This window comes from Bison bison, unplaced genomic scaffold (assembly GCF_000754665.1).
Source record: "Bison bison bison isolate TAMUID 2011002044 unplaced genomic scaffold, Bison_UMD1.0 scf7180017859304, whole genome shotgun sequence".
Lineage (NCBI taxonomy): Eukaryota > Metazoa > Chordata > Mammalia > Artiodactyla > Bovidae > Bison > Bison bison.
In genome coordinates this window covers 773,471-788,423 of record NW_011489876.1, presented here as the reverse complement: position 1 = coordinate 788,423, position 14,953 = coordinate 773,471, and the positions used below count along the sequence as shown (strand labels likewise).

At 39.6% G+C, this 14,953-nt stretch overlaps 1 protein-coding gene across 1 annotated transcript in view; it reads left to right on the top strand.

Annotated features, from left to right (window-relative positions):
* Positions 1 to 14,953, top strand: part of ADAMTSL3 (ADAMTS-like 3) — a 381,686-nt gene that overhangs the window by 148,333 nt on the left and 218,400 nt on the right. The window contains exon 4 of the mRNA XM_010831002.1: positions 5,480 to 5,525. Within this exon, the coding sequence (XP_010829304.1) occupies positions 5,480 to 5,525 (46 nt within the window). The remainder of the gene's footprint in view (positions 1 to 5,479; positions 5,526 to 14,953) is intronic.

Below are 14,953 nucleotides of genomic sequence, written 5' to 3'. Positions count from 1 at the left end.
TTCCCGACATCAGGCTCTTTTCAAATGAGTCAGCTCTTCACATCAGGTGGCCAAAATACTGGAGTTTCAGCTTCAACATCAGTCCTTCCAATGAACACCCAGGACTGATCTCCTAAAGGATGGACTGGTTGGATCTCCTTGCAGTCCAAGGGACTCTCAAGAGTCTTCTCCAACACCACAGTTCAAAAGCATCAATTCTTCAGCGCTCAGCTTTCTTTATAGTCCAGCTCTCACATTCACACGTGACTACTGGAAAAACCATAGCCTTGACTAGACAGATCTTTGTTGATAAAGTAATGTCTCTGCTTTTTAATATGCTGTCTAAGTTGGTCATAACTTTTCTTTCAAGGAGTAAGCGTCTTTTAATTTAATGGCTGCAATCACCATCTGCAGTGATTTTGGAGCCCCCCAAAATAAAATCAGCGACTGTTTCCACTGTTTCCCCATCTATTTTCCATAAAGTGATGGGACTGGATGCCATGATCTTAGTTTTCTGAATGTTGAGCTTTAAGCAGACTTTTTACTCTCCTCTTTCACTTTCATCAAGAGGCTCTTTAGTTCTTCTTCACTTTCTGCCATAAGGGTGGTGTCATCTGCATATCTGAGGTTATTGATATTTCTTCTGGCAATCTTGATTCCAACTTGTGCTTCATCTAGCCCAGCATTTCTCATGATGTACTCTGCATATAAGTTAAATAAGCAGGGTGACAATAAACAGCCTTGACGTACTCCTTTCCCAATTTGAACCCAGTCTGTTGTTCCATGTCCAGTTCTAACTGTTGCTTCCTGACCTGCATACAGGTTTCTCAAGAGGCAGGTCAGGTGGTCTGGTATTCCCATCTCTTTCAGAATTTTCCACAGTTTCTTGTGATCCACAGAGTCAAAGGCTTTGGCATAGTCAATAAAGCAGAAATAGATGTTTTTCTGGAACTCTCTTGCTTTTTTGATGATCCAGCAGATGTTGGCAATTTGATCTCTGGTTCCTCTGCCTTTTCTAAAACCAGCATACACCTCTAGGACAACTGAATCTTATCATTATTGAATTCTGCTCTTTTGATCTTAGCTTGGTAATTCTCAACCAGTATGAAGTCTGTAACTCTAATGCTATGGGTTTAGTTTTATAACGTTCGTCTTCAAAATGTGTAAGGGAATGTACACATGTATACATATTTAAATATAATAAATTAAGACCAAAAAAAAATAGAGGTAGCCAAATGAAAATTGGGTACCTGGTCTGTATTTCAGTTCAGAAATGTAACTATCATTTAGGTAATGCTTTTGGAGGCAGCTGTAGTGCTCTTCATTTCACTCCAAAATGTCTTTCTCCTGTATGTTTTCTAACTCCCATTAGGGATTGCATCTTCCAGAAAACAGATATGAAGAGACTAGGATACAAGCTGCAGTTGAAACAGAAAGTAAGGTGAGGATGGTTTGAGATGTAGATGGAGAAGGGTGAGTTCATGAAGGATTGCAAAGAAAGAAAAAGTGTATCAGAGTTGTTCCCTGGTGACCTTGTGGTTAGGATTCCAGTCTTTCATGTTCACTGCTGTGGCCCAGGTTCAATCCCTGCTCGGGGAACTGAGATCCCACAAGCTGCACAGCACTTAAGAATTACAAATATTCTTGGAACAAGAGAGTAATCAAAATTATATTCTGAGAATAATATACAACACTGAAAATAAAGACCTTGAATATTCCAGTCAAAAAGGCCAAACATTTTTAGTCAAAATAGATGAAAATAAGCACATGACTATTAATAGGTAGGTCCATCTAGTCAAGGCTGTGGTTTTTCCAGTGGTCATGTATGGATGTGAGAGTTGGACTGTGAAGAAGGCTGAGCACTGAAGAATTGATGCTTTTGAACTGTGGTGTTGGAGAAGACTCTTGAGAGTCCCTTGGACTGCAAGGAGATCCAACTGGTCCATTCTAAAGGAGATCAGCCCTGGGTGTTCTTCGGAAGGAATGATGCTAAAGCTGAAACTCCAGTACTTTGGCCACCTCATGCAAAGAGTTGACTCATTGGAAAAGACTCTGATGCTGGGAGGGATTGGGGGCAGGAGGAGAAGGGGACGACAGAGGATGAGATGGCTGGATGGCATCACTGACTCGATGGATGTGAGTCTGAGTCAACTCTGGGAGTTGGTGTTCGACAGGGAGGCCTGGTGTGCTGCGATTCATGGGGTCACAAAGAGTCGGACATGACTGAGCGACTGAACTGAACTGAACTGAACTGTAGTTTTTGCTTAAAATGCTAATGAAACAAAACACTATATGCTTCCACAAAAAAATAAAATACATGTACAATAGAATAAAACTCAGACTTGTCTTCTGCAAGTCTAAATGTCAAAGGTCAATAAAGCATGTCTACAGTTTTAAGGGGAAAGGATCATGAAAAAAGTAATAGATCTTGGAGCATTACATTTCCTTTGTGAAATACAAAGTTCAGTAATGTGAGAGACATTTACCCTTCTTGAAGAAACAACCAAGTCAAATAATACTTAGCCAACAAGAGTTAAAAATGCATGCATGAAAGAGTCATAAGATGAAACAACTGGTATTTGTTACCCATTTCTAGATATGTATCCTAAATTTGAACAAAAATGGAAGCATAAAAATATTTAACAGAAAACTATTATATAAAATAAGGAGACTCAGCAATCTTGCTTATGAGTATTTACCCAAGAGAACTGAACTTGTGTTCACACAAAACTTGTGTGTGAATGTTTACAGCATTTGTGTTTATAATTGCTAAAAGCTGGAAACAACTCAAATATCCAGCTGGTGAATAGGTAAATTGTGTGATACACACAATGGAATACTGTTCAGCAGTTAAGGAGTGAAGTACGGGTACACACATCAACATAGATGGATATAGTCAAAAGACTATATACTGTGTGTTTCCATTAACAGGATAAGGTAAAGTTAATGGGGGCAGAAAACAAGTCAGTGGCTGCCAGGAGCTGAGGGTGGAGAGAAGTTGGCTACAGGCGGGCAACCTGAGGGCATTTATGGGATGAAGGATCTGTTCCACATGTTGATTGTGGCAGTGCTTACACAACTGTATGGATCTGTTAAATCTCATGGAATTGTGAACCCTCCCCAAAAGTGAATTTTACTATACATAAATTTTATTTTATTTATTTATTTTTTTCTTCTTTATCCATTTATTTGTCAATGAACATTTAGGTTGCTTCCATGTCTTGGCTATTTTGGGAAAAACAAGAGACGGCGCAAGTGCCTACAAAAGTTAATGTGTGTGTGTGTTGTGTGTGTGTTAGTTGCTCAGTCATGCCTGACTCTCTGTGATCTCATGTACTGTAGCCCGCCAGGGTCCTCTGTCCATGGGATTCTCCATGGACAAGAATACTTGCGTGAGTTGCCGTTTCCTACTCCAAGGGATCTTCCCCACCCAGGGATGGAACCCGGGTCTCCTACATTGCAGGCAGCTTCTTTACTGTCTGAGCCATCAGGGAAGCCCAGTGTCTGTACAACAGTGTGAATATACTTACAGTCTTGCATAGTATATTTAAAATTGGTTAGGATTGTAAATTTTATGTGATGTGTATTTTACCACAATTTTAAAAAATTCAAATGCAAAACTACAAGACAAGTAATGTATTTATAATGGTTTACTATGTAGTCATTAAACAATTTTTCCAGGGAATTATTAATAAAATAGGAATATGGTTATAATATTAAATTAAACTGAATACACAGTTGAATTGGCTATAAATGAATCTGTAAATAAATTATGGCAGAAACACTGGAAGATGAAATGCTAAAATATTAAGGGTAAAGGTCTTGATGATGGGATTTTTTTAATGATATATTTTCCTCCTTTATACTTCTTGGCACATTATTAGTTTTCACTTATTCTTTTTATAGTTGATAAAAATAGAATCATCAGAAAGGGTATGCAGTGAGTTATATATTGCTGACATAGACTGGTTCAGCCATTTCATATAGGCTCATATTTAAATCACATCAGCAAAGAAAAAAAAAATCATCTCTTTGGATTCAATTTGTAGCAGTTCTATTCTTCCCAGATTATTCTAAAACAAATGACATAGTGACAGTTGACTTTTAATTCAAGATTGTGAGTTAAGCCTGTGTTTAGCATTTCTGGCTCCATATTTGCCATTGAATGGACCAAGGAAACATAGAGGGTAAACACATAATTCCATGGAAAAGTTGGAAAAGTTTACAGGTGAGTTATCTTAAGGAGTTAATGTATATAGAAAATATAGAGCAGCAAGCCCTACACTGAGGAGAGGACCTGCCAGATGGAATTCCAGACGTCCAGAAGGAAAGTCTGCCTGAAAGATGAGTGCAGGGTCCCAGAGCAAGTGGCTGGAAGGGGGAGGGGGAGTGTGTGTGGTGGTCATCCTGGATTCTCAAACCTATATGTATATGGGGATATGACTTCAGACCCTACAGTATCGGTAGTCTAAAAAGTTGCCCCAACACTATTTTGTAGTGTTTGTTTAGTAAGACCAGTGGCTGAAGTAAAATATAAGCATTGCCACAAGCTAATTCCTGGCACAGACAGTTGTATTTCTTTAGACTATTTTAACAGTTAATGTGAATGTAGTAACATATGAAAATATGATTAAATATACCTGTTCAATGCATTAGGAAATTTTTTGTTTTTTAGGAATTATGCTTTTAAAAATTTTTTGCTTTTTAAACTTTATTGAGGTATAGTTGATTTACAATGTAACTTCTGCCCTTCAGCATGGTGACTCAGTTATGCATATTTAATTCTTTTTTATATTCTTTTCCATATGGTTTATCATAGATATTGAATATAATTCCCTGTGCTGTATAGTCTGACCTTGTTCTTTATCCATCCTATATATACTAGTTCACATCTGCTAATCCCAAGCTCCCAGTCCACTCTTCCCAACTGCCCTACCTTGGCAAACATTAAGTCCATTCTCCTTGTCTGTGAGTCAGTTTCTATTTCATAGATATGTTCATTTGTGTCGTATTTTAGATTTCACATATATGTGAGATGGTTGTTTTGATTAGAGAGGGAGGTTATAGAGGGCCCAGTTAACTTGGCGACCTCAGCAAGTACAGAAGAGAAATTCATCCACAGAGGGGTGCTACACAAAATGCTTCTGCCAGTACCTTTTCTTTCTTTTCATAGGGGAAAAAAAACATATATGCACACATTATACACACACACACTATACACAATACTATAATACTATTAATTTCAGTGGTTATACGAACCCTAGGGTTAAAATTGTGCGTAAGTAATACTATTACATGAATTCAGCTAAAGAATTCACTATTGTGACAGTTCTATGAGACTTTTTGGCCTCCTGATTCCTAAAAGTTATTTCTTAGAATTTAAACTTTGAATCTTTGAGTCAGTGTTCATGAATAAAAGTTTTACAAGTGCCTTGGTTTTCCTTTGTTTTTCTCCCTGCTTACAACTTCCATGAAGTCCATATTTTCTTTTCCCCTGCAGGAATTGCGAAGGGCAGAATATTCGATACAAGACATGCAGCAATCATGTAAGTTTGTCATAAAAATATATAATCCCATAAAATATGTTCATGTCTTAAGTAATAATATTATGTATTGTAAAGCTAATGGCCTCTTGGTACTCCTTGTGGAAAATTTGAATATTTGTTTAATTGATGACAGGTTTTGTGTATCTCATACCTTCCGTTTATACTACCTGTTTTAGGTCACTTTATGGTCTTATTTGGTAAGCATTTAATAATTTCTGATTTCATAGAAACAATACATAATACTTATAAATGCCTTCCAAGTTCAAAGTGCTCTATGTGTGGGATTTCACCTAACCCTCACAACCATCTCTGAGATGCTGGCATATGAGGTGTGGTTAGTTTTTTCAAATGAGGAGCCTAGGGTTGAGGGAGGTGAAATTGTTTTCCAGAGACCATGTGGGAAGAGTACAGACTTGAACTTCTCTAGTGCTGTTTCTCATGCTCCAAAACACCTGTCCTGCCCCCTGCAAAATGTAATAAGGAGTACTGAAGGTCATGACTCAAGAAAATCACACCTGGGAAGGGTTTATAAACCTTACTCTCATCCTGCAGTGATCAAAATGAACAAAAAATAAAATTCCAACACAAATGTGCAATGCAAAATAAATGTCAGAAAACACAAATCCTATTTTATACCCAAATTGAAATGACAGGAGTTCAAAGGAAATTCTGAAACCCTGGAGATCTAAATCCGTTTATTCTAAATATTTCACTTACTGGGGAACTGTCCTCTCTCCTCATCCTCTGTCCTGGGCCAGTGTGAGACTGCAGTCCTGAGTAAGCATTTCTGTTCTACTGACTAGAACTTCTCTTCCATGGGCAGCTCTGGACTTGGGGAGTGGAAAACACACAGTGTTAGCAAGACCTTTTGTCTGTGGAACGCAAGCCATGTTTTCAGTCTGTTTTAATAAGTGACGAAGCAGAAATGTTTCTCTCTCAAACATGGGTGGGAAAAATACTTATTTACTGGGCAGAGGATGAGATGGTTGGACAGCATCACTGACTCAATGGACATGAGTTTAAGCAAACTCCAGGAGATATTGAAGGACAGAGGAGACTGGTGTGCTACAGTCCATGGGGTCGCAGAGAGTGAGACATGACTTAGCAACTGAATGACAGCAACAAATTTTTAGGGCACTCAAAATACAATGACACCCAGCCCTCAGGTAGATATATTTGTGTCCACTATGTCCTAAAAGGGATTTTGGGAGACAAAGCAAATAGGTTTCGTGTGTCCTTAAGACAAACTGAGCTTGGAGAATCGAGCAACACACGTGTGCTTAGGTACACAATTAAGTGAGCTGGAATCCAGGAGGGGATGAAGGAGGGAGATAAGTTGACCTGAGCATAGACACAGGCTGGAATTTACATATAAGCAGAGTCTAGCATGTGGATGCATGAGCAGCCTGGGGGACTTACACACACGACTTTTAGATCTGCCTTTTGCCTGGGTACATTATATTTTTTAATTGCTGCTGTAATGCATTACAACACACCTGCTTACAGCAACACAAATTTATCTTATTGGGCTAAAATTAATATGTGTTGGCAGGTCTGCATTCCTTCTGGAGTCTCCAGGGAAGGATCTATTTTCTTTGTCTTTTCCAACTTCTAGAGGCTGCCCTCATTCCTTGGCTTGTGGACCCCTTTTCCATCTTCAAAGCCAGCAACACTACATCTCTCTGTCCATTTTTATGTAGTCACATTGGCCTTTGATGACAACTGAACAAGTTTCACATACCCAGATAATCTAGGATAATCTCCCCACCTCAGGGTCCTTAACCGTAGTCAAAGGATGCTTTGGGCAAAGCCCCTTTTGCCATATAAGGTAGCCTAATCACAGGTCCTAGGGATTATGTTTTGACCATCTTTGGGGAAGGTGCATTATTCTGATGAACACCATGGAACAGCTTGTCTTCTCAGACAAAGTGGTATGGCAAATTCCTTGCAGTCATTTCAGAATAAATTTCACAACAGTACTGTCAAGCAGTACTCTCTGAAGCTATCTGGGGGATTCATTTTAAATGCCCAGATCAAGATATTTCATTCTGAGATTTCATTCTAGGGTGTGTGTGTGTGAGAGACTCTGTTCTAGCTAATTCCAAAAGACTGCTCTTTTCAGCACAAGAGATAAAGGTGATAAAGGTCTAGGATTATTGGGCCATACAACATAGAGATAAAACGTAATCTCTAATATTGGTGCATATTGGTTGCAATGGTCAAACTCAAACTTTGGTTTGAGTGAAGGTCTGATGCCTTTGAGGCTCTGAGGGTCTTGAGAGTACCTTGGTCTCTAACTGATGCCCCCCCTCAGAGGAATCTGCAGAAATCTTCACCACCTCTAGGCTGGTAAGAAGGAGATGCTTAGGAGGTGGGAGCTAGTGGAGAGGACAGCCATGTAAATGTCACCCTCTTCTGTTTCTTAGAGTTGGAGTCCTACAAGGGTTGTTAGATTTAATTAGAATAGGACATTAATTTCTGCACTTGCCATTACAAATGCAGTTTCCAACAACATTCTTTACAGGGAAGAAGGGCACCCTGTGGCAGATCTCTCATATCAGTAGTATTCAGGGTACCCCTCCCTCTCCATGTGCCAATCTGCAGCCATGGTACTCAAGCCCTGCCGCAGACCACATGGATAAAGGCAGCCCTAGCTGCAGGGTTGATGATCTGTAGAAGATCTGCTCCTTTTCAGAAGTGATTATAGAAACCTTGCAAGGGTGTCCAATGCCGTAAGTCTATGTGCATACATGCATGCTGAGTCGATTCAGTCATGTCCAACTCTTTTCTGACCCCTTGGACTGTAGCCCACCAGGCTCCTCTGTCCATGGGATTCTCCAGGCAAGAATACTGGAGTGGGTTACCGTGCCCTCCTCCAGGGGATCTTCCTGACCCAGGGATCGAACCTGTGTCTCTCATGTCTCCTGCTTGGGCAGGTGGGTTCTTTACCACTAGAACCACCTTGGGAAGCCCCATAAGTGGATTTAACCAGAATGAACTCAGGGTACGAATATGGTCACATCTTGGTTTCTTTTTTACATGTAATTACTTGAGATGCTTCCTGTTTCATTAATTAGGAATTTAGAATAACCTTTTTGAAATCTCCAAGGAGTCCAGAGAGCAGGAGTGGAGACTGTTCTGCAGCCCTCATCAAGTGGAAGGAGAACTGAGTTATGAGTCCTGCTGTTGCTTCTCAGTGCTTCCAATGTCCTCACTGAAATAGGCCACACTAGTTCAATAGTCAGTGGCTCCCCTGTCCATGGGGATGGGGCATGTCGCCCACTCCTCTGAAGGAAGCTGCCTTCAGTGATTCCCAGGTCAGGCACTCTTTTATAAGGGAAACTTGCTTCGTCATCCAAAGATGCCTGCACCTACAGTGCTGGGGACCTGAGAGCCCTATGTGATGGGACTGCAAGACCTCCCATTCCATCCAAGGGATGTCACTTAGTGGCCACGGAGGGGAGTGTGCTGTATTGAGAAGCAGAAGCCACTGCCGGTGAGCCCTGGAGACCTGACATTCAGTCCTGTTCCCAAGGTTGCTAATACTTTTCTGTTCCTGGTTATTTGAAGGCTCAGGCTCTCAGCTTTAGGACCATGTAATTTTTCACTTGTGTATCAGCTTTCTAACTCCTAACCAAAATCAATAATAACAGCAACAACAATGGCTCAGATTCATTAAGTACTACTAAAAATCCTAGGCATTGTTCTGAGTGCCTTTTCATGAATATGTAAATTTAATTCTCATACTCCCTACAAAGTTGAAAGTGATTAGGGGAGAGGAGACTTTGGGCTGGAAGGCCTGTGAGGTGAAGGGAACAGAGCATACCTGTGTGCAGTCCTATGGCTTCAGGTAATGGCTGTCCTCAGACATGATCCTCCGATCAGCACTCAGCATGGACTCTTGCAGCCAGGGCTGGGCCACTGAGGCCTTAGGGAAGAATTATCCTTATCAGGGGTATATGGAGAAGTGGAGAAGTTCCAAGAGCAGTCGTGCATGTCAGCAAGGAGGCCTTACACCTGAATTCACTCACTCATATGTTTTTATACCAGGCTTTATGGGATTAAAGGTAAAGCTAGAAGAGAGCAAAGGGAACATATTTTTTTAAATGAGTTTATCATCATTTGGAAAGAGTGTTTTTGTAGCCTAAACACATTTTTATACGAACACAGACTGAGGTGTGCATAATTCTGCACAGTGGGTTCCCTGGGCTCCCTGACAATTTTCCAGAAGAGGTAACATTTGATGTACCCCTGAAAGATTCTTTATACTCAGGATCCTATATTCATTTTTTCTAATTTCTGATTTCTAATTTTTCTAATTTCTAATTTCTGACAGTTTTTTCTTAGAGCTGTTTTTTTTTCCCCCCATTGTTCCTGCTTTAGGCAAGGACCTCTTCCTCTCATATCTGTCTCCAGAACTCCAGCCCATCTTGCTATCATCCTGGCCCTCCTAAAATGCCATGTATTTTGTCCCTTTTCTGTGTCACTCCCCACTGTAGGTCTTTATTGCTTTCAATTCCCCTCACTTGCATTTCAGGCCCTCCAGCAGTTGGTGAGATTTATATCTTATTCACCCTGGCTGGACAAGGCTGTGCCTCATGGATATTGAACTTATTTCTACTGTTTGCCTTTTGCTTATGTTGTCTCTCGTATCTTGTCCTATACACATCACATCACCCTTTAGGTCCTTTCTGAACTGTTACTTCTTCATGATGCATCATTTGCTTATTCTAGCTGATAATGGTCACCTATGGTAATTTATTTTTATGCTGGGAAATTTGGCATTTGCTATGTAAGAGGATCATGAAATTTAGCTCATACTATAATATGGATAGGAAGATAAGACAAAATGTTCATATTTGCTTATACAAAAATTGTATTTCTCCTGAGTCCCTACTCATTGGTTATCTAGGGGAATATATCTAATCCAAATTAAAGTTTGGTCCAATCTCATTATATAAATCATCTCTTAGGAAATGGTCTCTCTCGCATAAAAATACTCAGTTTGTCAGATAGTCTCCGTCTCAACTTCTCTCCCTAAGTCGTCCATACTAGTTGATGTATTCTCATGGCTTTAGGAAGGAAGGGAGACCTCTGTCTTTAGAATGGTCCTTGAATGGGTGCTGTTTGTTGTCTGCTGTATCTCATTCCCTCTCCACCTCCCTCTCCATCTTCCCTTCCCCCCATCTTTTCCCCTCCTTATCTTCCTCTTCATCTCTCTCCTCCTCCTTCTCCTTTTCCATATCTGTGCCTCCCAGGCTGGCTACTCCTTCCTGACTGAGTCAAGTCTTCCTGATTAGGATCTATTCTCTCCTTATCAGATTGATTCTTTCCTAATCAACTCTGTTTATTCAATTTTAAATTTAATTTTTGGATAACAATTTTATTTCTTTCATTGCAAAATCCTGCTATAAGTCTACAAACAGCAATAGATAACCTACTGTTTCAATGAATTCCATGTACATAGATTCTACATCATCAATAAGATAACAAGCTAACTAGGTAGCTTATGGATGATATTTTTCTTTTGTGTTCCTCACAGCATGTCACCTGGGCAAAACCCATAAATATATTTAATAAATAAGTGTTGTCTTGAACTTAACTGATGTGAAAAAACACTTCTCAGGGAAAGGGAAGCAGAAGGATGTTTGGCATCCAAGCTTCCTAAACATCAACTAAACTTTAGACACAAGGATCCCTAGATTGTCTCAAGCCAGGGCATGGGACCCAGCTGAAGCAGACTAGACAGGCTTAGTGTTGACACTGGAAGAGCACCATGTGAATGAAAGCATTAATATAAGTAGTCACTGTCCCCCAGAATGACTAGAAAGCAGTATCATGGAATGGAATGCTCATTACTTTGGGCCTGAGTCTTGGCTCTGTCATATTCTAGTTGTCTGTCTTTGGGCTAGCAACTGAAGACCTTCTGGATCTGTTTCCTCCCTTTATGAAAACGAGGCTAATGATAATCCTGACCTACCCCACGTGAAGGGTGGTTATGACGAGAGAATGTCAGTGATATTTCCTGGTAAACAAGAAAACACTGTCCAGATATATGGCTGTCTTAATCAGGGGTCATCATTTGTAAGGAATAGAAGCCCAGTAAGATTAGCCTGGAGAAGGCAATGGCACCCCACTCCAGTACTCTTGCCTGGAAAATCCCATGGACGGAGGAGCCGGGTAGGCTGCAGTCCATGGGGTCGTTAGGAGTCGGATACGACTGAGTGACTTCACTTTCACTTTTACTTTCATGCACTGGAGAAGGAGATGGCAACCCACTCCAGTGTTCTCACCTGGAGAATCCCAGGGACGGGGGAGCCTGGTGGGCTGCCATCTCTGGGGTCGCACAGAGTCAGAGACGACTGAAGCGACTTAGCAGCAGCAGCAGCAGCAAGATTGGCTTAAAGAAATGGAATTCACTGAATGGGTGGGTGGATGTTTAGTGGAATTTAGGCATAAGCACATCTCAAGGACCCAGGAATCAGAAAGTGAAGCCCGGGTTACTTACTCCTTCAATTGAAACCCATGGTTTGTGATCTGACCTTCTTTCATGTCTAATTATTTCTTCCTTGCTGTGGGAAGTGGCTCACTTTCCTTCAACATGCATCACATAAAAAAATGACTAGCCTAGCCCAGACTAATGTGAGTTCTCAGCTTCAACTTTTCTGTTGCAATTCCAAATTCCTGGGAAAGGTTGACCCGGCATGAACTAGTTGTTTGCCTCTGACAGTCAGCCTTGGCAAAGGAGACTGGGTCACACAGACCAACCTGGCCACCCCTTCAGCAAGGGCTCAGCTTCGGCTAGCTTCCTAGCTGCTTTCAGTTAATTAGTTGATTTTGTAAAGCTTCATTGGTTTGGGGGGTTTAAGACATTCAAGAGTCAGCTAGCACTTGCAGTTCCTGGAGCACGTTTAGAATGGTAAGTGGGTATGATGCCGGGGAAGTTATTTTTACCTTGCTCTCTTAAATTCTCTGGTTTGGATTTCAGAGAGTCAGATATAGAGAAAATAGGCCATGGTTGAGGAAAGAGGAGTTGAGATAATTTTATTACTGATGATCTTCTCTATGGCTAGATGGAAGACAAAGCCCTTATTCCAAGAGAAAAATGTCATCTGGTCTTAATCTTCTTCAACTTGATTTTTTCATATGTGTGACCTTGGTTAAGGGTTAATCTTGCTAAAACAAAGAAAAATGTGGACACAATATAAGATTTTAGATTAATTCACGACAAAGTAATACAAGTAATTCCAGGGGAAAGTTTATTAATTATATTTTATGTATTCCCTACCTATATTCAAAAAAGGCTTCCCTGATAGCTCAGTTGGTAAAGAATCTGCCTGCAATGCAGGAGACCCTGGTTCGATCCCTGGGTTGGGAAGATCCGCTGGAGGAGGAAAAAGCTACCCAATCCAATATTCTGGCCTGGAGAATCCATGGACAGTACTATATTCAAAGGATTTGAGGCATTTTATAAAGGTCTAAAGCATAAACACAGTAAAATATAAAAATCAAGTAGTGAAAAGAGGATAAATAGAAGAAATTATATTTTAAAATTCTGGCTGATAATCTGTTAATAACTATTTGCAGAAAAATAAAGTTAGAGTTCTACCTTACCCCATAGATCAAAATAAATTCCAAATGCAATAAAGAGTTAAGCATAGTTGCTAAACTATAAAAACTAGAAAAATACATTTAAGTGTTTATCTTTTTTCATGGCAGGGTGGGAAAAGCATATCTCATTAGTAAAGAAAGAAACCTTGAAAGGAAATATGAATATGACTACATAAAAATTCAAAACTTCTTGACTTCACAAAGCACCAGAAACAAAATTAAATGAAAAAATATTTTCAATGCAAACAACAAAGAGTTGATAACTTCACTATGAAATTTAATAGCTTTATCTGTTAAAATAATAAAAACACAAACATTCCATAGATAAATGAAGGACAAAAAACAAATTTTAGAAGAATTAATGCAAGAAGCAAATACACATGAAAAGATACTAAACCTAAATAATAAAAAGAAATGCAAATTAAAACATTGAAATTTAAAAAATATTGAAATTCTATTTGACACTTATGATTAGAAAAAATTTTGGAAAATTATATCCAAACTGAGAAGAGATACTGAGAAAAGGGAACTTATGTATCCTGATGATAATAAGACCTTTCTGGAGGGCAATGAGGCAATATTTTGAAATGCTCATGAAATATACCCTTTTTCTCAGAAATTTTATTTCCATAAGTTTGTCCTTGGGAAATAATAAAATTTGGTCAAAGATTTATGTATAAGAATCTTTGTTATTTATTCTTTTTTTGAATAGAAACTATTCCCAGAGTTTTTACAATGAATATTTATTTCTTTGGAATATGAAAAAAAAATCACCTCTCTGAATCTATTTTATTTAATTAAAAAGTAAATCCATTCCCATTAATTGGGAAGTCTGTTCTCAGTTTTGAAGAGTAAAGTAGCGTTTTTGTCATTCAGCACCTTGCTTTGGAAATGTCTGATGAGATCGGTTAGTAATTAATAAGATTCTTGAGTCATCAAAACTTGTACAGACACTTTTTACCTTTAGAATGACAGCTCCCTGAGGCTTCCCTGATAGCTCAGTTGGTAAAGAATCTGCCTGCAATGCAGGAGACCGCAGTTCGATTCCTGGGTCGGGAAGATCTGCTGGAGAAGGGATAGGCTCCCCACTCCAGTATTCTTGGGCTTCCCTTGTGGCTCAGCTGGTAAAGAATCTGGCTACAATGCAGGAGACCAGAGTTTGATCCCTGGGTTGGGAAGATCCCCTGGAGAAGGGAGAGGCTACCCACTCCAGCATTCTGGCCTAGAGAATTCCATGGAACAGGCCACGACTTTCACATGTGAGCTCCTTGGGGCTGTTTATTTGCTTTTTGTTGTAGACAAGATTTGAAAAAGCTATGTTGTCTCTTTCCATTCTACAGCCAGTCAAAGGCAGGCACTGGGTACCAGTAAAGTGATGGCTGGGGGCCTGAGAGAAAGAGAGGAAAGGCTATGAACTAGATGACAAAAGTAGTGAAACAAACGCAAATTCCCACATCAGTGCAGCAATTTGGGGCCAGTTAAAATAATGGCTAATAATCATTTACGTTGAAATGGCTCCTGAAGGCATGGATGATGATTAATATTTCCTATGGAAGACCTTAGGTCACTGGGAAAACTCCAAAAACATTCCATTTCCCTTGTTTGAAAAACAAAGAGGTTATGTAATATGTTTGAAAATTTATATTCAGTATGCTTAAAATAGAGCAGAATTTGGCATTTACATAGGGTAAGCTTTAATTATCTGAAAAAAACTACCTGAGTGGAAAAATAATCAGAATAAATTAGGTGATTCCCTCCGTGATCAGAAAATTCCACAGTAGAACTCCACACTGAAGATTCTCAAGTTTTGGGTTTTT